Genomic DNA, 25,581 nt, shown 5'->3' with positions numbered 1-25,581 from the left:
AATCACAAGGCTTTTGCTTATTTAACTCGATGTTAACTGGCAAAATGACTGACAAAACAAGTTTCACTGCAAAGCAAGCTGGAGGCGAGAAGGGAGCCGTTTTAATAGCGCGTCTTTGTCTCACAGCTGCCAAACATTCACCCTGACCCAAACCAAACTGCAACCCCATGATCCTCATCTGCCCTATTACATCCTTCAGCTGGTTCCTACTTACTGCTCTATGTGTGTGTGTGTGTGTGTGTGTGTTTGCGGAGAAAACAGAGGCTTCGTTGTCACCGCGCTGTCTGATGCAGCTGTGTGTGCTTCAGATGTTTTTACATGAAGGATGAAATGATAGATGAGGAAAATAAAGAAGGGGATGAAGAGGGTAAAGACAAAGATGATGAAGAGATGATAGAAAAATAATGTTCAATCTGTTATTCAATTTCTTAAATGGGTCATTTAATTATTTCAGATATCTTCACACTTGACTCCTTTTGTGGCAAATAATCCACTTTACAATAGGCTACCTGTATGTGCCCCGAGGAATTATACATTTACCTTTTCCAGCTAAAAGAGAAAAGTGTCCCTGACATTCAGATCCTTTTCTCAAGTAAAAGTAGCAATACCACAATGTGAAAAAAAAATGTATATCATATTTAGCCAGGTTAGTATCTAATAAACTGGTGACTGAGTGTATATTTTTAAGATGTTTAATCCATAGCAATGCATCATATTTTATAAAATCATCATAGGTTTTGTCTGTAATCTAATCTGTGAGGTAACCAGTGATTATAGCTGTCAAATAAATGTAGGGGAGTAAAAATGACATAAATCTGACAACAGGAAGTTGAAAGTCGCATGCATTCTTTTACAAGTACCTCAAAAAGTACAGTAAATGTCGCAGTTGCTTTCTTCTATGTATGCAAAACAAGCAGGTGAGATAAGAAGAGGAAGGAGAGGAGCACGATTAGAGAGAAGAGAGGAAGGACAGAAAGCACTATCATGATTATGTGTTCTATTTTCTCTCCTCTGTTTCTATTTTTAACTGGAGTGTCATGATAGTATTTTGGCTTTACGTCAGTACCAGTCAATCAATGCACATCAGTGGGCTGGTCTGGGGAAAAAGAGAGTGGGGCTGAGAGTGTAAGAAGAGAAGGATCAATGTGATAATCTCCCTCTCTGGAATCCTCTCCCACTGATCTGAGCTCTCTGATGACACTACGTTTCTCTTCAGCATTTCAAAAGATAAACTGACCCTGAGATGAGCGCTCTCGCTTTCCCACTCTGACACGACGCACCTGAAACCAGCCTCAGTCTCCTCTCTTTGTAACAGTGAAATGAATGTGCAGACACAGGAGGTCTGATAAGGCCAACTCAAGTGAAACACAACATGAGTTTGGCAGGGAGTGAAACAGCTATCAAACAGGCTATTATGGGATTGGGTTTCCACTCGCATTACCAGAGGCTTTGATACCTGGATTTTATCTTTTATGTTATCGTCTCACATCAGGAATATAAACACACACACACACACACACACACACACACACACACCTGTGGTCCCCGCTGACCTTTACCACCCATCTGTGAGTCAGGAATGGGGTGTGTGGGATTTGTGTGTGTGTGTTGTGGTGGCTGGCACTGAGAAGGAGTGAGAGAGAAGAACTGGATATAGTATGTGCGCAGTGGTGGAATGTAACTATGTACTCAAGATTATTGAACTTTTACTTTATTTTCAATAGCTGTAGTTACTAATTACTTTACCAATTACATTTTTCATACAAAATACGATCCCATTTGAAATACGATGCATTTGTTCCCTGCAAAAAATGTCTTTCTTATCAAGTCATTTGACTTATTTTATGTGAAAAAAAATCTACCAGTGCCAGTTTTACTGTAATGCACATTCATTTTAGTTCAAGTTTTAAACGTTTCACATTATGGTGCTCCAATGCACTTTAATTGTTTCAAAACAACAATTACACTTCTTTTGAAATAAAAGTTTAGTTTTTTCTCTTAATCTTACAAATTACTACATTAATAATGATAATCCAATAATATAAGCCTTGTATACAGTAAGACTATGACATAGACCATTCTACAGTAATTTTACTTTAGAGAATTTGGTAACACTTTACTTTAAGTTTTCTACATAAGAGTGACATGACACTGTCATGAATACATGACACTCACATGACACTGTCATGACAGTCATGACACATGAACCCTGACCCAAACCCTAACCATAACATAACCATAACGTGTCATGACAAAACCGAATGACACCTACTAAAAAAGAGTTGTCATAAACGTTTATGACTTGTTTATAATGTTTTATGACACGTTCATGACAGTGTCATGTCAGTCTTATGTAGAAAAGTTAAAGTGTAACCGAGAATTTAAGTAATTTTTGTTACTCAATTATTAATAGTTATGTTCTTTTACCTAAAAATAATTTTGATGCATTACTTGTATATGTCTCAGAGTATTTTAACAGTGTAGTATTACTGCATTAGTAGTACAGTGAGAGAGAGAGAGAGAGAGAGAGAGAAAAAAAAAAAAAAAAAAAAAAAAAAAAAAAAGAGAGAGAGACAAACAGATAAGATTTATTGCAACATCTTACCTTTCCTATAAACACAGCCTTCGACATGTTTGCAACAATGCAAAACTCTCAACACTTACACAGTCTGGCGCACACACACACACATGCATACACAGGTGTGCATAGAGTTGCGAGAGCCATTTGTTGAATGACGGGCTGTTCGGAGTTGGGGTGATGGGCAGGTGGAGAGAGGTAGAAGTGGAGAAGGGAGGCAGAGGTGTTAAGGTGAAGACAAGCTGGATGTTCAGAGACAGACTGTCTTTGTGCCTGAGGCGCAGCGTGTGAATGCATGTGTGACTAGCAGAGCAGCTCTATAAAGATGTGTGTGTGTGTGTGTGTGTGTGTGTGTGTGTGTGTGTGTGTGTGTGTGTGTGTGTGTGTGTGTGTGTGTGTGTGTGTGTGTGTGTGTATGTGTAAGGGGGTGCTCCCAGGTCTCAGCTGTGGTGTAATTGATTACATGAATTAGTATGAAATATAGAATTAAACTCCATGAATAGGGTCATATGTTATCAAGGTTCGTGTGTGTCGTTGTGGGCGGATGTGTGATTAGAATGAAATATGAAATTAGCCATGATGAATAGCACCATATGCACACATGTAATTGAATTAACTAATCTGTGTTCGGGGTGTAGGCATAAATGAAATGTTCACCTAGTGTGCTTCATCCTGCAGAGAGGTGGCAAGTCGGTCAGAGAGGCAGTTTTAACTGTCAAAACTCTGCTTGCTTAATTCCTGTCCCAATATTTGGACAGGATGTACAGCCGGGTGGCAAATTAAAGGAAAAACAAACTAATTTGGGGTTTTGATGATGGTGGTGCAGGCACTGTTCAACACATTGGTCCAAAATCTCTCATACTGAAGGGTGTTTTATTATGTTGAGATCTGGTGACTGTAAAACCTTGATCATATGATTCATATCATTTTAATAGCCATCAACAGTGGTGGAAAAACTCCCTTTTTAAAATTAAGGTATGTATATGCCTTTTATTTGATAGTGGACAAATACACATTTATACACAATAATACAACATCTGACAAGATTTTCTGACTCACTGACACACACACACACACACACACACACAGAGACGTCTTCATTGCTTGGTGAGATCAGAGGCTTCTGGCACAAACAGGAAGCTAATATAATCTAATATCAGATTTTGTTTGAGTTGCACACATCATCTCCTCTGGACGCACTTACTGTCATATCCTTATGAGCTTTATAGTGACTGTGTGTGTTTATTTTACTGACACAATCAGTGGGGAACGAGAGGCCGTGACCATACAGCGCAGTGGGTGTACGTACTGTAGTTGAGTCATGTTAGAGTGAAACTATCCGGCTATGACACATGGCACATAAAATATCAGCCACAGTGAAGCTCTGTTTTCTGCATAGCACACACACACACACACACACACACACACACACACACACACACACACACACACACACACACACACACACACACACACACACACACACACACACACACACACACACACACACACACACACACACACACACACACACACACACACACACACAGGCAGAATGCAGCAGATGAATACAGCTCTGCACAGACACATGCACACCTTCAACACACCTACTCTCTTGACAGAATACAAACTGAGCAGCTAAAAACATGTTGAAGATAAGTTGTTGAAGACACACTAAACATGATCTAGAACTGTAGATACTTCTGTGCTTTCTTTGAAGCCTATCCAACTCCATAATCTTTAGTTGAAAAAGGAGTTTGGATCAGGTTAAAAATATTTGCTATACAAATTTTCAAATGCATTTCCACCGCCTCCACAAAGAGCATGTGTAGTTATTAATTTATGAATTATAGCTGTAGGGGGAGGAAACAATAGTGATAGCAAAGGTAGGCTCCTTTGCACTGTCTATGCAGTGTCTTTTCATTATTGCCTTGGGGTGTTTATAGTCTCACATATTGTACCTTCTGCAGTTTTGTTCTTTTGACCGTACAGATTTACGACAGTAACAGTTTGAACAGTTTGTTTTGTCTGGACTGCTTCATATCACTGAGGTGCTCCCTTCACACTGTGTTCTGTTCTCTATTGTGAGCTTTTTGCCAATAACGTAAGCAGAAATGCAAACTTATCTTAAAAAAATCCACAGAGGGAAGGTTGGTGCACATCTCCTTCCAACTACAACAAAGTTATTTGGAATAAAGTTAAAAATGTGAGGTTTAAGTCTTAGAGGGTTTCATCAGAAAACAAAAAACAAGCTTGGAGACATGGAGCCACTCGGTAGTGTATATTACCCACCAATTAGTAACATATCTCCCAAGTATTTGTAGCTCATTTGGACAGTGCACATGATCAAATAAAAAAGATGAAATAGATTAAAACCATAGCAGTGTGGAGAACTTCCTGCATTCAAAGTTATGACGGGCATTAAAATTTGCAAGTCATCATTAACTCTTCACAGAATGGTATTATTTTGTTTTTAGTGTGATAATTTCAAGATCAAAGTGTGCGTGCATAGCATCCCAAATAATTAGAAAAAGGCGTTTCATTTATACCTAAATAACAAACAAATTTAAGAAAACAGATTAATGACAGCGTGTGTGTTATTTATCTCTCTGGGGATGTTTAGCTCATAACTAGCCTATTACAGCTTGTAAAACTAATTTGCTTAGTTTCCTTTTGTTGTCCGGGTGGAGGGGTTACTATTATTATATTATAGGAATATGATTATTATTGTTAATAGCCTATTATTACTATTATTAGAGAGAAAACACAAGAAAAACGAACACATGAAGAAATACGCTATGCATGGCCTATCTTAGGCTCTGGTTTGTGATGATCAGCTTTCACTTTGCCAAGTAAAATACCTTGGCTTGGCAGCGCTACATCGGAAACCCATTATTCTCTTCGGTATACACAGTGATTTAATGGCATCTTACCAACGTTTTACAACTTTTATCTCCGGCCTCTTCATTATTTTGTAGTCTGCCTCTTTCTCTCTGTGAGTGAGAGTCGTGGTAGGCGGGTTTTCCGCCAGCAGGGTTTGGTTGATTCTCTATTGATTTGTTGGAGGGGCAGAGGAGGAGGAGGAGGAGAAAGTGAAAGGGGAGGAGTGGAGGAGAAACCCCGGCCTGGCTGGTGAGGAAGAGAGAGATGTGTGTGCGTGTTTAGGACGGGAGAGGAGAGCACGCTGTGATCACAATCAAGGGGAAAGTCCGACCGCGGAGGGAGCGCACTTAAATCACGTGCGGTGTGGATGTTGTAGCCTACAGGGGGGAAGTAAAAGTGTTGTCGGAGTGACTTATCCTTGTACTTTGTTTTCCTCCTCTCTTTGCCTTTCGACCCCCTCCGCCCTGCATTCCGCGGAGCAGCTGTGTTTTAATGCCCCTGCGCACCCGAGGAGGAGAGGAAGGAGACAAGAGTGAGGAAGAAGAGGCAGAAGAAGAAGGAGAAGGAGAAGAAGAACAAGAACAAGAAGAAGTGAGAAGGCCTGGACACTACTCCTCCTCGCCCTTTGGAGGTCCGTCCACTCTCCCCTCCTGGCCCTGCATGGACGGGGATGGGGAGAGCCGGATGCTGTTGCCGCGGGGCTGAGCGCCTCGCATCCCCGTCTCTGGTGCGCCGCTTCCGGCCACTGCTGCTGCTGATCATCGCTCTCTGCTGCGGTGCTCACATAGGTAACTAACTAGCCTACACTTCAACGCCGCAACAACGAGTGTGTCTCTCGGCGTGATCGCAACTAATCTGTCATTTCACGCACTTTGTCATTCAATTTCGCACTAATTGCTGTGCGCTGCACTAATTGCAACCACGGTAACAACATTTATTGTCAGTCTGTTGCATTAGGTCTTAATCAGACATACTTTATTAGTTATTAGGCGTTTGTAATCATTGCGTTTCCGATCCTTGTGTTGGGCCCAGTGCTGCCTGACAATGGCTCTCTCTCCAGCGGCAGTGCAGCAGTCTGAGCACGGATCGAGTTTCTCCTCCTCTCTCCTGGGCCGTCATTCTCCTGTCTGCCCCTTAATGGCCCATGGAGGAGGGGAAGAGAAGGGAAGAGAGGGTGACTATCTCTCCTCGTGTCCATATATAACAGATACCTTTCCTCAGAGCAATATCGAAATAAACAATAGGCTATCTATACGAGTATAAATCTGATCTGAAAAGTTAGTAATCGGGGCTGTACTGTTTTGTAAATCAGACTAAACCTATACACTTTATGTTCAGTTGCATGGTGCACATTTATAAAATGCATCATAAGAGATGGTTTGAAAGTGATTTAAGTTACACAAGGTATATTCTTCTAAGGAAAAAAAAAACCCTAAAATAATGCTTTTCTGAACAGCAATGTGTTTGTATTTGTGGCTGCTTGTCTTCTAATCACCAAAAGCAGAAAGTCCCACATCCCAATCTTAGCCACATGCTGGACAGAAGAAGAAAACAAAGAATTAAACAAAAGAAGAGAAAGCCAAAAGTGAATAAGTTGTTTGTAAGGATTACTGACACTAAAACATAATATGACTCCTTGGCTGTGGCTGTACAGAGGTCATGATTTACTCTCCACGAATGTACCACAGTGTGTGTTGGTTTTAAATGCATCACCACAGATGCATTTTTCATGTCCTCTTTCCAGAAACCAGCTTTATTTTTTGGGCCAAGTCTGTGAATGTTGCTGTGTGTGCAGGGGGTCTGCTGTTGTGGCAGCTGTCTGTTGAGCAGTCACACCTTCAGTAATTAGTTTAACACGGCTCAGGCAGCGGGACAAAACCGCCTCTGCACGCAGCCTGGTGGGAACAGAGAGACCCACTTCACATTAAAGACCCTCTTGGCACCTTCTGCTACACGTGCGTCACCTGGAAAGAATGTGCATATATTTAGTCAGTTGTTTAATTTGTTATAACTTGTACATTTCAAGGCATTCAGACATATTCCATTGTCGCTCCAGCCATTAGCATGTGTCTGTTTAGACAGGGTGGTAGGAATGTCTGAGTTGTTGACTATTGTTCCCACTCCTGAGTGTCTGGTCGAGAGGGAGAAAGAGTGCACGCTGTAGTGAGCTCCTGTGAAGCTTTGTATCTGTAAGCTTGGAGGGCTGTTTGTGTGATTTGAGCTCAGTGTGTGTGTGTGTGTGTGTGCGCGCGCATGTGTGTGTGTGTGTGTGTGTGTCTGTATCTATGTGTGTGTGTGTGAGAGAGAGAGAGAGAGAAAGAGAGAGAGAGAGAAAGTGCACACAACAAGGTGATCAATAAGCACTTCACAAGCTATTCCCTCGGTTGAGAGATGATCCCAGTAGATCCTTTTCTGATCTCCGGAGATCAGAAAAGTTGGAGGCTGTCGGATAGGGAGACAAAGAATTGCTAAACTGAGCCTGAGATTCAGATGGAGGATCTTTTGACCTCTGTCTGATGGTGGAGAGGGTGCCTCAGGATGCGGGAGTGAGAGACTGGTCAGGGAATCAGACTGAGATGGCTGTAAACAGGAAAGAATAGGGCTATATCAGAACAATGCTGATGGAGGGAAATGATTTGAGCTGGAAAAATATTGAGAAAAAAGAAGAGATGAGAGCCGGGAGTGGGGGATGGAGTGATAAAGAGAGGCTAATATTGTGGTAGGACATGGAAGGAGTGCTGTGGGCATTGCTTGCTGTTTTATTGTGTCTATATTAGATACTCACCACAGGGGATGAAACAAACCAGGCTCTGGATGTGTTGAACAGCCCTCGTGCATCAGCTCCTCACATGAGGAGTTCTTTATTCTCTTCTTAACACTATTTTCAAGTCAATTCAGTATTCATCACCTCGACTCGACTTACCACAAATTGCTTATTTATATGCATAGATTGGATTTTCTTTTGAAAGTACAGCTATGCGTGTTTAGAAGGAAGGCTTAGGAGGATGGCTTCACAAAAGGGAGATCATACTGGAAGCCTTGAAGAGCAAAAATATTAAAATTGTGCTTTATTATTATTAATCATCTCATGAAAATCCCCTTTTTGTGTGTGTGATGCATGCACAGGGAGGCAGTGCAGGGTCACCTGGTGTGAAACTTCAGTAGATGCTTGTTGTCAGAGAGGTTTTAACCTTTATATAAGTCAGCAGTTTGAACTCAAGTCCTTCAGTTACAGGGCCGACTCTCTTCTCTGCTACGTCACCCTGCTGGGAAAATGTCAGTGAATGAGTTCTTTTGTGTGTTTTTAGAGCAGCTCATGATTCTGATACCCCTTCGAAAGAGAATAAACCCGCTCTGATTAGATTGGGAGCGGTATTTAGGTACTGCGGGGCAGATAGGAGGGAAAGAAGGAGGCTGTTGGTGCACCAGTCAAAGACACAATGTGTCCTCAGTACTCAGACTGTCTGTACAGTGGTTGTTGGCATGGATGGCAGCCTGTGCGTGTGTGTGTGTGTGTGTGTGTGTGTGTGTGTGTGTGGGTCTGTGGGTCTGTGGGTTGGTGTCAGTATTTAACAGGCAGGAGAGAGATTCTAAAGCGGGGTGTGAGTGGGGGTCCGTACCTGCACCTTGATTTCTAAAACTCAGATCACTACTGCCCCCAAATGGTGGTGCCCGACTCCTTCATGCCCCAAAATGAAATAAATGTACAAAGAAGAGCTGGAATGTGCTATTTGCTTGTGTGTGTTTATGTGTAAGTGGTTTTGAAGTGATGGTGTGACATTAAGGGAATCAGTAAAAACCATGCACTTTCTGCTTTTGCTTGGCCATTAGAAGATCATAGCACCATCTGAAGATCACTGACTGTGTGCATTAGGGCTGCAATATTAATCGTAATTTTATCGAAATCGCATTATGAACTAATGCAATATCCAAATCGCAGGGGGGCGCAATATTTGTTAAAGGCAAAATATGTGCTGCAGAGACATCCTGGCTTAAAAATTGTATCCTACAGACTAAAGAAAAAACCTTTGTTTGGTACAGATCCAAATCACACTTCAATCTTTAAAAAAATATATTTTTCAATGAAAATGAGAATAATGATACAAAAATGATCATTCCCTCCAATATCGTGAATCATATCGCAGTCGCAATATCAGTCAAAATAATCGCTATTAGATATTTTCCTAATATCGTGCAGCCCTAGTGTGCATTTAACGAAAGCATAAGCAGCATTCTTTCTAAGATAGCTATTTGTGTGTGTCTGTGCAGCTGCCCATAGACTGCAGAGCCTCTCTCTGGCCTAATCTAATGGGAGAACGCTGTGACTGATGCATTAGGTCTGGTCTCTAATCTCTCTCTTGCTCTAACTCCCTCTCTCTCTGATGATCTATGATATAAAAGGCTGGTTTGACCCTTGTTACATTCAGAAATATAGCAACAGATAAAACATCAGGGACAATTTTGGACCAAGAAATTTGTTCCTAATGGGTAAACAGGGACAGAATAATCAGTCTTTTGGATGCATTTCCTTACTTCAGCCTGCTCTGTTGCTCATAGCTGCAAACAAACATGAAGTTATATCTAATAAACTAAATAAACATTTCTGATTGTGTATTGTATCTGCTAAAGCTACACAGGATCACAAATACAATACCCTCAACAAAAATGGAACATTATAAGCTTCACAAAGTCATGGTAGTATGTTTGTGTACATAGCACACCTTGTATTGTTATGTGCTCCATGGCTATATAAGCAGTATTATCTCACTCCTTGTGGGAAAACGTTCTTTATCTTTTCTCTCTGGCTGCTCTTTGGTTTATTACACTTAAGGTTTATTACACTCACAGAGCGGCACTACTGATTCATCAAGACTTTTAACTAGTGGACGGTTCTTTTTCCGATTGTATTACGTTGGATTGTAACAGGCCGGTAGCATTGTGTGTTTAAGTTCAAAGTAACCTTAATAGTCTTCTGTGTGCACATGAGCTTTGCATTTTTCTCAGTGTAGTACATACCCACATTATCAGATGAGTGATAATCTTTAAGGCTGTTAGGGCTGTTCCTGTAATGATTTCACTCTGCTAACAACATTTCTGCTCTCTGTCCTCTCCAGGTCAGTGCCAGGTTGCCATCCCTCAGTGCCGTATACAGAAGTGCACCACCGACTTCGTCTCCCTTACCTCCCACCTGACGCCGGCCGTGGATGGCTTTCACACTGAGTTTTGCAAAGCTTTACGTGCATACTCGGCCTGCACCCAGAGGACAGCTAAGTCCTGCCGTGGGAACCTTGTCTTCCACTCTGCTGTGCTGGGCATCTCCGACCTCATGAGCCAGAGGAACTGCTCCAGAGACGGGCCCACGTCCTCCACGCACCCTGAAGTTCAACACGAACCCTGCAACTACCACAGTCGCACCCAGCATGCTCACTCCCACTCCCACTCCCACTCCCACATGCATGCACACACACATTCGCACGCTCACGGCCACAGCCAGGGCCACTCTCGGCCTGTCTATCTTTTCTGCGGGCTGTTTGGGGACCCACACCTGAGGACGTTTAAGGACAGCTTCCAGACTTGCAAGGTGGAGGGGGCGTGGCCTCTCATCGATAATGACTATCTGTCAGTACAGGTCACTAATGTTCCCGTGGTACCTGGCTCTAGTGCCACAGCAACTAATAAGGTGAGAAGAGAACCTTTATAAAGCAGGAAGCAGAGAGAAATTAGCTTTTGAGTTCTAATTTGCTGTTATTAAGGCTGAAAGAGTTTCCTAAGTGAAGGCAGCTGGCGTAATCTAGTTTATTTGTGTGTGTGTGTGTGTGTGTGTGTGTGTGCGCGCGCTTGTGTTTGCATGTGTGTGTGTGTGTGTGTGTGTGAGTGAGTGTGTGTGTGTGTTAGAGAGAGAAACATTTTCTATAATGAACTCTTAATTGCTTATTTTTTCTTTCTGTGCTTCAGCATAAGACATCTTATCAATGTGAGGCTAGAAAACATACTTGCTCTCCCTGCTACTTTTCTCTCTCTTTCTGTCTCGTTCAATGTGTCTCTCGCTCCCTCAGACTCACAGGTGTGAGGAAAACAGCCCGATCTTGTGACTATCTCTTGTGACTGAAGCAGTGTTGGAAACCTAACTTGGTTAATGGCTGCATATAGCCTGACCTCTAATAACATGGAATGAGATGTGTGAAAGGACCCACTGTTTACTCATGTGTGTTTTTGCAAGTATTTGTGTGTGTGTGTGTGTGTGTGTGTGTGTGTGTGTGTGTCATAAGTGGCACTCCTTGCACTCAGCTTAAAGCACTATGTGTTTTAAGGGGCCTTATCCCTTTATGACAAAAATACACACACACACACACACACACACACACACACACACACACACACACACACACACACACACACACACACACACACACACACACACACACACACACTACCAAATGGATGGCGAGCCACACAAGGTGATCTTTGTGGTGTTAAAGAAGCTATGTTGATATTTCCCATGATGAGCTGCCCTCTCTAGCTTAGTCGATAGCTTTAATTATTAAAACATACACACCCATGCATACACTTAGTCATGCACACATTGACATAACACACACACACACACACACACACACACACACACACACACACACACACACACACACACACACACACACACACACACACACACACATTAAGCAAATGCGGAGCTGAAGGTTTGACCTTGTGTCAGAGGTGGGGCAAGTTATTAGTCACGATTATTATAGACACACACACACACACACACACATAGCCCTCCAGGCTTAATGGCCTGCCATGCCTCATTCCTCACAGCTGTCATGTGAACAATGCAGCTATTCACCGGAACTATGATGCGAGTGCTAACCGTAATGCTCACACCACACCCCTGTATCCACTGCCTCCACTTACCACTGAGCCCTGTGTGTGTGCATGTGTCAGCATGTTTGCATAGCTGTGTCAAATTACAAGTTGTTGAAAAGTAATTTAGTCATTTCTCAAATGTTGTGTGATGAGAGTTAATAACCTGCGTAATGGGTGAATGTTACTATTTGTGAGTGTGTGTGTGTGGGGGAGAGAGATTTACCTTGTAAACCTCAATTTTGTCCAACTGAAAGATACTCAATAAAGATATTTATTTGAATGATAAATCAGTTAACTATGATTAATTGACTCATTGTTATAGCTCTTCTCATCTCTTTGATGAAAGTTGTCTTTGTCCTATATCTAATGAATTGAGTTTGTAATTGTGAATGTCTTTTTCTCTCCCTCTCTATAGATCACCATCATCTTCAAGCCCTATGAGGGTTGTACAGAACAGAGGGTCTACCAGGCCGTCACAGACAACCTCCCTGCTGCCTTTGATGATGGAACCATAAGCAGCGGAGAACCTATCCACATTTCTGCTGGTGCAGAAGGTGCAACTGGTAAAGTCCGGGCTCTGTGGATCTCTGAGCGCAGCCCGGGGCGCCACGTGGAGCTGCACGCTGGCTACATAGGTGTAACTGTAATCGTTCGCCAGCTAGGCCACTACCTGACATTGGCGGTGCGGATCCCAGAGGAGCTGGCTCAGGCCTACGATGCCACCCAGGACCTGCAGCTCTGTCTGAATGGCTGCCCCGGCGGAGAACGCATCGACCAGGCAGGGCATCTTCCCCTGCCCCTCTCCCCTCCTGTGCTCGGCCTGCAGCTTCAGCAGCTGCGTCGGCCCAGCTACTCCTCACAGACACAAGCATCTCCCTACGGTGCCGCGCAGGTTTTCAGTGTCGAGGGGGCGAAGGAACGCTGCAGGGAGCAGCTGGAGGTGCAGGACATTTACTTTCACTCCTGCGTGTTTGATCTCCTCACCACTGGCGATGCTAACTTCACAATGGCGGCGTACAGCGCCCTGAAGGACATGGAGAGTCTCCATCCACACCGGGATAGATGGAGGATCTACCCCCGCGGCTCTGCCACCTCCACCTTACACTCTGATTCTCAACCTATAACGCGGCTAGCTCTGCTCCTGCTGTGTGCTCTGAGCGTAGTATTGATGTAAGAGCGAGAGTGGGAGGCTTGTGTAGGACTTTGTGTGTGCACTAGAGAGAGAGTTTGGGGAGATTTTTGCTAAGCACTGATACTGAGCACTGATTCCTCTCTCATGTTCAGAGGAAACAGCAGTCTGGACAATTACTGCGAACTTTTTAGCACAGGAGATGGCAACACTAACTGCATCTTACCTGGCAGAATCAGCCCTCTGGGGAATAACACAGGTGATGTGATGTTGGCTTTCACAATCTGTCTTCATCTTTGGATAAGACACTTGACAATGACACAAACGTACCTGTGTGAGTGAATAGAGTGTGTGGATATACACTCCAAACTGTAAATAGCTTGTCTTCAGTGCAAAGTGTAATGGCGTGGAGTTCATTTTTTGTGTCATTTGATGTGATTTTTTCTTTGATACCTCAGACAGAGGATGTTTGTTTTAACAGAAGCACTTTATTTAGTTTTTTTGTTGTTGTTATAACAAATCCACATCAGTGTTTCTTCCTCTCACTTACTGTCCTCCATGACAGTCTCCAATGGCTCAAGTTGTGGAGATCATCCATCAATTGATTTTTTATCCTTTCAAAGTAAAAGTCTGTTAAATACAAGGAGCTGCCATTTTTGCTAAATGCATCATTCTTCCAATAGCTGATTTTACACAGCGTCTCATTTTAATTCAGTCAATGTGAGTTGTTCCCTTTTGAATGTATTGTGAATAGTGTCACAGCAGATGCCATCAGTGCTATTTTGTTGCTGTATGAATTTCTTGTTTTTTCTCAGTCCTGATTTCAAATATGTGCGATTGTGTATGAAAGTGTGTGTGTGTTGTGTGTGTGTGTGTGTGTGTGTGTGTGTGTGTGTGTGTGCGTCAGTGTTTTTTTTTCTATTGCCAGTTGGTTGGATGCTTGGATGTGTTTTTATTTCCTCTTAGAATCATGTCAGAGTTATTCCCAACTTTTTGCCAAGAGGCTGTGATGATACCGGCTCATGTATGTTGCTCTCTGTATTCTTTGTTGTTTTAATTTGAGCCAAAGACCGATAATGTATGGTTTTTATGTACACAGGATGTCACAACTCACCACCAAACCAGCACTTGTCTCCTCCTCACACTCTCTCCCCTGTTTTTAATGTTGCTCCTGTAGACTGTTTTACTCCTACTGCCAGAATTGATGAGCTGCTCCTTACTGGGATACGTGTAAACTCGGCAAATCACTGAGAACTCTACACCGTCAGCTTCAGCAGTGTGTTGTGGGAAATGTATGCTATTTGATACCTGATAGACATGTCAAGACTATGAGCTTTTTTAAGATGTAGCTTTCTGTATAATTATGCCCCATTTGGTTGGCCATAATCAGCTTAATATCAGTTTTTGGCAATGTGATCATACATCATGTGTGAGTGTCAGTTTGGTGAAGAGTGACTGGTCAATATTGAAATACTTAACTTATTTATGAACGTAGTGTCCTGTAGAGGAAGTAAAGATCCATATTCTTGCTGTTGGATAATAATTTAAAAAAATGTCAGATGTGATTGTACTGCCACTTAGTGGTGCTCTGTTGCTATGTCAATGTGTTACTCAAGGCGCTCAAAAAAACATGGAAAAAGGAAAAAACTGTGTGCAAGTGTTTTATTTAAAAAAACAATAAAGTCAAAATGGTCCAAGCTTACATCTTGTTTATTATTGTCACATTTAACAGAAATATAAAAAAGCAAAACAACATCCTAAAAAAGATAAAATTATGTTTATTTGTAACTCCCCACTATTTGTTTAGTAATGCAAGGAATTGAGGATTAAAGAATACACACAGATCTTCTCACAAACACACATATGCATATAACAGCATGTGCACCAACCCATCTGTCTGAGGTTAGGTTTTGATCAGATACCAGGTTTGGCCTCACAGACATGATCTCTTTTCAACTGCCACAGTTGGCAACACCTGGGATGTCAATTAGAAAATGCTGAAAAGGGCGCGACAAAAAAATGGAAGCATTTGCTACTCCTGTAATCCTGAAAGTGGATAATTTCCCATTTAATTCATGAGATTCCAATCCGAAACCTCAAGGGCCGACTATGCTCAACTTTTTCCAGTCCAGAAACCCTCACTGTGCAGATTCAGACAACATAGAGTTCCCCTCTCTGGGTTAGTTTTCTTTTCAAGACCACACGGTACATCTTCCAACCATCTGAAAGATCAAATACATTGTAAGAAACAATTACCTACGGTAATATGTTGGATAAAACACATTTTCACACTGTTAGACAACACCATAAACCTGGTTATTTTCTCAATAAAGGCGCATCAGTCCAACTAAGACACATATAGTCATCCTCTTACCACTTAATCACAATATAAGTGGTCATCAAAGTGTTGAAGACGATAATCTTCATGAGAAGCAGCCTCATAACCAAGACAATTACTGTGTTTGTCCACACAGCAACATCTGGAGATCAAACCACAGAGACCAACATAAGGAACAACATCTGTACGAATCACAGGGAGATTTTTTTTTTTTATTGTTTGCAAAGTATACCTTTTGTCTCTTCATATTCATAGCAGATCTTGTCTTTATGATCTGAAATTATCAAAAGGTAAAATAAAATGTAACTTCTATTTGTGAGAAGAGATGACAGAAACCAAAATCGTGATCAGCCGCAGTCCTACCTGATGAGGGGGTGTGGTGTCTCCTGGTGACTTTTGGGTGTCGTCTGTGACTCACAGAGCAACTGTACGATGGCCAGTCACCTGTTGCTACTGTGAGGATCGCCACAACGCTGTTGCCACGACGCTTCCTGTTTACGGCAATGCTGTATGGCGAGCTGGACATGTGGCCTTCTGATGGTGATCTCCAGCTGACGTCTAGGTGGCCTCTCCTGAAGTCACTCACCACACAGACCAGCAGAGTCCAGCCCAGCCTCTCCCCTGACAGGTGGACTGGAGGGGCCAGAGAAGCCAGCACATGACCCTCTACCCCTCCTAAAAGATGATGGAGGACAACATGAAAAGGATGCGGAGAGATTTTGGTCTGTAACTATCTTACAGAAGGCGATGTACTGGGTCAAACACAACAATGCAATCATGTATTGAAAATGTATCTATTAGTTGTACCTGTTAGCTTATAAGAACAGAATTTCAAACATGGACATGTTACATATTGGTGTGTAACAGTTTATAATTAAATCCTTCATGCAACAAATAATATTTAGTTTGTTTTTGTGCTGCAATCTCAAAAACCTTATCAATCTTTGTGATTTTAATGTAGTAACTCCAGTAGAAGGAGTCAATACTCCTCTATGAGTGGCCACTATTGATATTATAAAAACCTAAGGATAGAGGTGTTGTACTGTATAGAGTGTAAATTTGTGATTTTTGGCTTTGTGAATAATATTGAATCAGTCACTGAATAAAATCAAACATGGTAGCCATGTTTTAAACAAAAAAACGACAAGTCCCGTCCCTCTGAGAAGTCAATATTTTGGAATGTATGATTTTCATCAAATAGTAATGTGGAATTTTCCTGCACGTTGATTCAAAATAGTTACCATAATCATTTTGTTAGAAATTGAAAGCTCTTACCTGTCCATAAATAGATGATGGGAAGATAAAATAGACCCCTGGATGGCTCAGCCATGTCTGCTTTATAGTTATTGTTGCTTCAGTAATAACTGCCTCGCCTCTTTCTCTCTCTCTCTTTGTATGTGTGTGTATTTGTGTTTGTGTGTGTGTGTGTGTGTGTGCACACTTTGTGTATTTGTGAGTGTGTGAAATGGGGACATGTCATTTGCCTTTGCCAGGAGCATTGCATTATGGGGGATTGACATGTCACATTGTTGTGACCCTAAACTAACAATGAACCCACCCCCCCTCAATACACACACACACACACACACACACACACACACACACACACACACACACACACACACACACACACACACACACACACACACACACACACACACACACACACAGAGAGGGAGAGAGCTCTTACACACAGTGTGGGCTTTCTCTGCATTCATAAAGAGGGCGAAAACTGAGGACAGTACAGGACAGTAATGTGGACAGTAGATAGTCAGTAAAGAGTAATTTGAACAACTGGAGGCACACCTGCATATGGCTGTTAGATCTGAGGTAAGAGACTGATCATATCAACACACCCAGAACATTAGGCAATACTCTTGTAGGGTACACCTGCACACACACACACACACACACACACACACACACACACACACACACACACACACACACACACACACACACACACACACACACACACACACACACACACACACACACACACACACACACACACACACACACAAGGTAGTTTTTTCAGCAGTGGGCGGGAGCTAATAAGAGAAAGTGAAACTCAGCAGCAGGAACTTGAGGGAAGGATGATGAAGCTAAAATGATCGAGGTAAATGTTTTTGACAATTGCTTATTGATTTCTGTTAAAACATGCAGATACAAGATGAACAATACTTTAGCTAAGTGTAACTTTATAACAATAGTCCACAATTAGTTACATTTCTGTTGTAACTAACATAATCTGTCATAATCAACATGGTACAACACAACTACTGCATATGCAGCCTGGTTTGAACTGCAGTAATGACCCTGCAGCTGTTGTCACCTCTCTATTATAGCTGTGTCCTCATCTTGTTTTGTTCGCATGGAAAATCATGTGGTTCATTTGTCACATGTTTGAGTCTCCTTTAGGCTGGGTTGTGCTTACGGCCTAAAACACGCAGCTCAGTTTGCCCGAATGAACCGACCAATCAACAAAATTCATTCAAAACTGTCCCCCTAAAACATAAACACTTATTATAGGTAGAAACAGAATTGCTACATTGCGAAATATGATTACATTTGTGGGAGATTAATTTTTTTGTATGTATGGATAACAATTAGCAGTTGTAGTAAAGGTATGCCCCCAAGGGCTTACAGTGAAGATGGCAACCTTAACCACAACCATAATGCCGGAAGACTTTAGTGGTAAAAATTTTTGATTGGACTCTAGTAGAACACATTAAGAACAGTGGTATACATGTTTCACTAACATATATGTATTTGGTGTGTTTCTAATCCTTCTCTATGTCTTTCAGGTTTAAGAGAAAAAGTCCCAACATTTATGATTCAGCCATATTCTGATAGCGTGACATCTGGACAAATCATCCCAACACTCACATCAGGCGATCCTTCATTGCTCCTCATGTTTGGGATGTGACCAAGTTTAATACTAGCTGTCAGCCTGTCACACACACACAAAAAAAAATCTGTGGTTGAAGGACATTTCCTCTACAATGGTCCTGGTTAGGATATTAGTGCTGTCTCTATTCCACATGTCTTTGACTGGGTCTCAGCCCACCCAGCGTTCACAACAGGCGTCAAGCCCTCCTCACCCTGCAGGAGAACAGTCTTCTTTGGGTACTACTAATCTATCCTTCCCTTGGAGCCGTCTTCGTCTGCCAAGGTACCCTTCTTGCTAGTTTTTTAACAGCCATATCCAAGAAATGAACAAGACCTCTATCTTTTGATTCATAGATTAAAACATGTTTCTTTATCTCAGGTACATCATTCCTCTTCACTATCACCTCCTCCTGCACCCCAACCTCACAAGTCTCAGTTTCACTGGCTCAGTACAGATCCAGATTGATGTCCAGAACAATACAAACTGGGTTGTATTACACAGCAAGGGTCTGCAGATCTCCAAGGCCACCATAGTGGACCAGAACCTTGCTCATCTGTCTGGCCAGGTAGGAAATGCAGAGCAGTTATTATTACAGTTTATTTGTCAATGTTACCTACAATAGACCCAACTTCTTTCCGTCTATTCCTGTTCTAGGTTCTTCCAGTTCTTCATAACCCTTCCCATGAGCAGATTGGCATTTTCTCTCCCAGGGTGCTCAGCAGTGGGCAAAAGTACTTTCTGTATATTGAGTTTGGGGCAGAACTTGCCGACGGTTTCTATGGCTTCTATAGGAGCAACTACAGAACCAGCACCGGAGAGACCAGGTAAGACCAGATACATTGTTTCACAGCAAGCTTAGTAAAAGATCTTACTGGGGGTTTCAACTACAGTTCAGTAGTCTACTGTCTATTCAATACAAAAAGTATCCACTGATGTCTCTTTTCAGAACCTTAGCTTCAACTCACTTTGAGCCCACGAGTGCTCGGATGGCATTCCCTTGTTTTGATGAGCCGAGCTTCAAGGCCAACTTCTCCATACGGATCAGGAGGAGTCCAGAGTACATTTCCCTTTCCAATATGCCTGTAGTGAGTGTTGCATGCATGCTAGTTATCACACATGTTCAAATGTGTGTGAAAAATGGCTGCAATAAATTCTTTCTGTATTTCAGATCAAGACAGTTGAAATAAACGATGGCCTGCTTGAAGACCAGTTTGATGCAAGTGTAAAGATGAGCACATACCTCGTAGCTTTTGTCATCTGTGACTTTAAATCTATCTCTGCAACAACCTCTTCTGGGGTGCAGGTGTGTTCCCCTGGTGATATTTAAATCTCTTTATTTCTTGCCACCAATATTTCTTTCTCAGGGACACATTTTTGTTTTTGTTTATTGCACTGGTTTGTGTCTGTAGGTGTCCATCTATGCCGCCCCTGAGAAATGGCTGCAAACCAGCTACGCCCTGGAGGTTGCTGTCAAAATGCTAGACTTTTATGAGGACTATTTCAACATTCGCTATCCTCTACCCAAACAAGGTACCCCCAGTTTTCCTGTAACTACTTTTCACACATTGTCATTTCCCGTCTTTACCCTGCCACTCTCTGTACCCTGACCTGTGTTTTCCCTCTCTCAGATCTGATAGCCATCCCAGACTTCCAGTCTGGTGCAATGGAGAACTGGGGTCTGACCACCTACAGAGAGACCAGCCTTCTCTTTGATCCCCTCACATCCTCCATTTCTGATAAACTCTGGGTCACTATGGTGATCGGCCATGAGCTCGCCCATCAGGTGAGAGTGTACTTTAATGACATACAGGATTAAGTGTTTGTTTGGCTTGAATAGTCAAATCATTACATATCTTGCTTGCAGTGGTTTGGTAACTTGGTGACCATGGAGTGGTGGAACGATATCTGGCTGAATGAAGGATTTGCCAGATACATGGAGTACATTTCAGTCGAGGCCACCTACCCTGACCTCAAAGTGGTACGTGCTTTGTTTACTCTGAGAATCAACTTAATTGATTAATAGTGGTAAATTCATATTAAGCCTAGTACTGATGATCCTGTTCTTTGCACATTCTTGCAGGAGGAATATCTTCTGCACACTTGTTTTTCAGCAGTTGGTCATGATTCGTTGAACTCTTCCCGGCCAATATCCAGCCCAGCAGAGAACCCCACTCAGATCAAACAGATGTTTGACACAGTCTCCTATGACAAAGTATGCTTTCAGTCTCATACATGTGTTGCACCTTCAGTCACAAAATGGGTTACTCAACTCATAATGGCAATTCATTATGAGTATATTATCTGTGGAAATGTATTAACTACAAAATCAGGGATAAATAAAATATAGTCACAACAAATATATTTATATATATAACAAAACATATTTCTGTAACTCACTTCTGATTAGCCTCTAAACACACACTTGTGACTGCATAACTATCAATCTCTTTATTATGATAACGTGACAGAAAATCTAATCTTTTTCACATTTATGACTAACATTCAAACTTCTTTGAAGCCAACAGCATAACCTGTCATAGCTCATTAATTAAATAAAGCTTTTTTCTCTTTCCCACCAGGGAGCATGTGTCCTGCACATGCTGCGACACTTTCTGACAGATGATGTGTTTCAGCGGGGGATAGTACGATATCTCCGCAAATACAGCTACAGAAATGCACACAACCAGGACCTGTGGGACAGCCTAGCCAATGTACAAACACAAATTACATTATTTTACTATGTAGTCCTTTGATATATTTTTGTAAATCAATTAATACATCTTTTTTTGGTACAATCTGGTATAGTTTGCTAAAAATTTCATATTGGAGCTGTAGTGTTTTAGATTTTTGAATTGTTTTCCCTCCTTCCAGACAGTCATTGTTTCCCATTCATTTCGTTGTGGTGCATAAATCAATTTTGCTGATACTTGAAAGTTGCATAAAGTAAGTAATTAATCAAAATGAACAGTATGTCTGTTTTATAGCCATCAAAGTTATGTCATCTTTTTCCAGAAATTAAATTGTAATTGATTTTAAAAGAATACACTGTGCTATGCATGGATAACAAAACATTGACAAAAATTAAAGCAGACATGGTGTCCATTGTGATGGAGTACCCATCAAGTCTCTCATAGTTAATTGTACTATATTGTACAGAATTTAATTGGAATTTAATTAAACAGCTGCCTTGAAGGTAGGAAGACATCAATTTTTTAAACATCATGATATACAGTACAATGGTAAGCCGTAATGTACATGTGAATTTTGTTGTTGTTTTCCAGACATGCTCCGAGGAGGACTTCATCTCAGGAAAACATTGTTACAGCAGAAGCCAGGCCTCCAAGAATGCAGTGAGTTAAACTATAAACTCACTGACCTCTATCACACAACCTTGGGACGTGGTTGTATTAATCACATATTGTCTCCTACAGTACCTGTTTGCAGGGGAACACTTGGACCTGACAGCCATGATGAACACTTGGACTCTGCAGAAAGGTATTCCTCTGGTAACTGTAACTAGGAAGGGGCCTCGTCTGCTGCTTAGACAGGACCGATTTCTGAGGACAGTGCTGCCTTCTGACACTCTCTGGTCCACATTGCAACAGGGGTGAGGATGCACCTGTACAGTTTTTTTTACTATTTCGTTTACTCTTCTAATAACACTGTACGTTGCTCTTCCACTCTGTGTTTTTGCCCTTGCAGCGACACGCCCATTTATACCTTTAATCTGACATCACTCAGGTTTAAATTTGAGGTTTTACATTTTAAAATGATACTCTCTTTTCTTGTCTAGTTTCCTGTGGCATATCCCTCTGACATACAAGACAGATGCTTCCAACACCATCCACAGACACCTGATGACCACACACACAGGTAACCGGGAAGAGAGAATATGCTAAATATAATTCATGCATATCTTCACTTTTGCTATGCCATTATATTGTTTTCTATCCTCTCTTTTGCTGTTTATGTCTCATTTAGACAGTATACATATAGGAGAGGAAGTCAGCTGGGTGAAAGTAAACACTGACATGACAGGCTATTATGTGGTTCATTACGAGGACGGTGGTTGGGACGAGATGGCAAAACTACTGAGGGAAAACCACACTGCTCTGAGCTACAAAGACAGGACTCACTTGATACACAACGCCTTTCAATTGGTCACGTAAGCATCTGTGTGTGTATGTGTTTGTGGGTTTGTGTGAGACAACAAGACAGACAGTGACATAAACAAAACGGCTTTAATTGTCCCACCTTAAATAACACCTAACCTTTTAAATATTCTTGTATGTCTCCAAAGGGCAGGTCATCTGCCGCTCAATCAAGGCTTAGACCTGATTGGTTACCTGCAATTGGAGACACACAATGTGCCTCTCCTCAAAGGACTGGGCTATCTAGAGGCCTTCTACCGGATGATTGAGAAAAGGAATGAGTTTGATGTAACAAGCAGCCTGGGGGTAAGAAGACAAGAGTACACATTTAGATTGATATTTATGCCAATGTCAATACGAAATGCAGTTTAAGTTAATGAGATGCTGTTTCTCTGTGTGCAGATGTACATCCTGCGATTTTTCCGTGCGGTCATTGACGAGCAGACATGGAGCGACAGGGGCTCTGTGTCTGAGCGACGACTGAGGTCAGAGGTCCTGTCACTTGCTTGCTACCTGGATGACCCTCCCTGTCTGGAAAAGGCACATCAGAGCTTCAAAGACTGGCTTCAGTCCAACGGTACACTCAAGTATGTCCGTCTAAATTATATTTTAACACACATTATCAGTCAACAACCGCTGTTATGATTCACATAAACAGCAGCTATTCCCTTTGCTGTGCTGGACCGTATCATTTTATATTTTATTATGTCTCTGATGTGCATGTCTCTGCTTCTAGCTTGCCAACTGACGTGGCAGAGACAGTGTTTGCAGTTGGAGCTCAGGATGACCACGGCTGGGCTTCACTCTTACATACATACAACATCTCCCTCTCTGCAGCAGAAAAAAGCAAAATCCTGTTTGCCTTGACGCGCAGCAGAGACACAAACAAACTACACAGGTACATTTCCTCACTAATACATATTTCACACAGTTAATGCCGCCACCATGTGGCAAACATTGGGTATTGTATCAAAGAACTGGAGCCAACAGATATCCAATATTTATTCTGTGCTATGTTACAGATATGCTTAACAACTTTCAATGAAGGCTCTTCAAGTGATGACAGATAATGTGGCACTAATAGAGTAGGTTATATTGTGTTTTTGCATTGCAGACTGCTGGAGTTGGGTCTTGAAGGTAAGGTGATTCGATCCCAGGACCTGTCCACTCTCATTCTGATGGTGGCCAGAAACCCGCAAGGACATCACCTTGCCTGGAACTTTGTCAAAAAGAACTGGGACACACTAGTTCAAAAGTTAGTACAACATAATGGATGCATTGTGAATGACAATATGAGTCAGTTAAGTAATGAATGATGTGGAAATTCTATCTTTTTCCATAATTTTTAAAGCATAAAAATAATATCTTACCCAGTATATACACTCAGTAAAAAGTGCCTTTTACTCATTAAGCTGGTGTTCTGAGTTGGATGCAAAACCTTTGTGTACAACATTAAGACCTGCCTTTTTAGTGGCTTCCATGCTGTTTAATAACAAGTGACAGGTTTCTGATATAATAAGGACATGATTTTACCATAAGCAACACAATGGGTAGTTGATTCCACAACTATGCCCGCCCCACAGCGCTAAGGAGATAGGTTTGGCAATGCGAGACTATGACCGCCCTAAATCACAGTGTGTGTATATGTAGGAAATTATATTAATCTATGAGTGTCCTCTCTGTTGTCTTTCTGCTCTGTAGGTTCCAGTTGGGCTCATTTTGTATTAGAAACATCATCATTGGCACCACAGGCCAGTTTTCATCTCCAGAGGAACTCACTGAAGTAAATACGCTCTTATATCTTGAACTAGGCAATTTAGAGAGAACCAATATTTCAAAATCCTATTAGCATTGGCTGGCATTGGCAATATGAGCAAGATAGTGACAGTGATGTTAAAACCAAAACCTAACCAAAACCCAACCTGTTTTGCCCTTGCATTTTATACTACTCTACAGAATTCTAATTGTCTTCAGTTGTAAAATAGTGCGATATATATAAAACCACAAGCATCAGCAAATGTGTGCCTGTCTTGTTGCAAACATAATGGTGACTTCAAGATAAGATAACATAAAATAGACTTTATTAATCCCACACTGGGGAAATTCCTTGACATATGACATATTGCAGTAGGAGGTGACACAGAGTAATAAATAAATAAATATGGATAATGCAGAATATTGTCCAGTGATGGCTCATGTAGCAGAATCAGCTAGCAGTGCTACATTATAATGTTGTATTAAAGAGTCTGACTGCTGCTGGAATGAAGGACCTGCGGTAGGTCCTTTAGCTGAAATTGGTCTAATTTTCAATTGTAGGCATCTTTGTGTTTTTGTTAATATATGTGTGTTTGATTCTCAGGTGCAGTTGTTCTTTGAGTCCATCAAAGAGCAGGCATCTCAGCTGAGAGCTACTCAGGTTGCCCTGGACAACGTGCAGAAAAATGTTCGCTGGTTTGAGAGAAACCTAGAGAATCTGAGAAGTTGGCTGAACAAGCAAATGAAGTGAAAGACAGCAGAAAGAGAGGTGGTGGTTGACAGATGCCACGAGGAAATATTTGAAATTTTGAATTTGTGTTTTTATTTGCTAATTGTAATGTGCTTATTATCACTGAAGTGTTTTGTATATTAAAGAGTGTTTTGTAACTTTCCAGGGGACTTATTTATTATAAGTTATAAGAAAATGTAATTGGTAGAACTGGCAGCTGAGAAGTAGTAGTGAGTGTGAGGAGCTGTGTGTGTGTGTGT

At 41.7% G+C, this 25,581-nt stretch overlaps 2 protein-coding genes across 2 annotated transcripts; both read left to right on the top strand.

Annotated features, from left to right (window-relative positions):
* Positions 1–5,684: 5,684 nt before the first annotated feature.
* Positions 5,685–15,147, top strand: rgmb (repulsive guidance molecule BMP co-receptor b). The gene is made up of 3 exons (XM_039802613.1): positions 5,685–6,249; positions 10,576–11,141; positions 12,741–15,147. The coding sequence occupies exons 1-3, from the start codon at positions 6,132–6,134 to the stop codon at positions 13,497–13,499; spliced, it is 1,443 nt and encodes a 480-aa protein (XP_039658547.1). The 5' UTR covers positions 5,685–6,131; the 3' UTR covers positions 13,500–15,147.
* Positions 15,148–17,831: 2,684 nt separating this feature from the next.
* On the top strand, positions 17,832–25,484 carry erap2 (endoplasmic reticulum aminopeptidase 2). The gene is made up of 21 exons (XM_039802611.1): positions 17,832–17,911; positions 18,600–18,967; positions 19,064–19,250; positions 19,340–19,509; positions 19,632–19,770; positions 19,854–19,988; positions 20,095–20,215; positions 20,314–20,468; positions 20,550–20,663; positions 20,766–20,897; positions 21,265–21,396; positions 21,967–22,035; positions 22,117–22,292; positions 22,479–22,558; positions 22,667–22,850; positions 22,986–23,142; positions 23,239–23,423; positions 23,573–23,734; positions 23,951–24,091; positions 24,538–24,619; positions 25,196–25,484. Exons 2-21 carry the CDS (start codon positions 18,798–18,800, stop codon positions 25,340–25,342), a joined length of 2,838 nt encoding a protein of 945 aa, XP_039658545.1. The 5' UTR covers positions 17,832–17,911; positions 18,600–18,797; the 3' UTR covers positions 25,343–25,484.
* The last annotated feature ends 97 nt before the right edge of the window (positions 25,485–25,581 follow it).

The sequence above is a fragment of the Perca fluviatilis genome, chromosome 6, assembly GCF_010015445.1.
Source record: "Perca fluviatilis chromosome 6, GENO_Pfluv_1.0, whole genome shotgun sequence".
NCBI lineage: Eukaryota > Metazoa > Chordata > Actinopteri > Perciformes > Percidae > Perca > Perca fluviatilis.
The sequence above is the reverse complement of the archived record's forward strand: the minus strand, read 5'-3'. Positions and strand labels throughout refer to the sequence as shown.

Excerpts from the sequence above, each read along its gene's own strand:
- rgmb (XM_039802613.1), top strand. The coding sequence starts at position 6,132 with ATGGGGAGAGCCGGATGCTGTTGCCGCGGGGCTGAGCGCCTCGCATCC. Across the intron at positions 6,250-10,575 it reads CTGCTGCGGTGCTCACATAG|GTCAGTGCCAGGTTGCCATC; the intron begins GTAACTAACTAG and ends TGTCCTCTCCAG. Across the intron at positions 11,142-12,740 it reads GTGCCACAGCAACTAATAAG|ATCACCATCATCTTCAAGCC; the intron begins GTGAGAAGAGAA and ends CCCTCTCTATAG.
- erap2 (XM_039802611.1), top strand. The coding sequence starts at position 18,798 with ATGGTCCTGGTTAGGATATTAGTGCTGTCTCTATTCCACATGTCTTTG. Across the intron at positions 22,293-22,478 it reads TGGTCCACATTGCAACAGGG|TTTCCTGTGGCATATCCCTC; the intron begins GTGAGGATGCAC and ends TTTCTTGTCTAG. Across the intron at positions 22,851-22,985 it reads AACGCCTTTCAATTGGTCAC|GGCAGGTCATCTGCCGCTCA; the intron begins GTAAGCATCTGT and ends ATGTCTCCAAAG.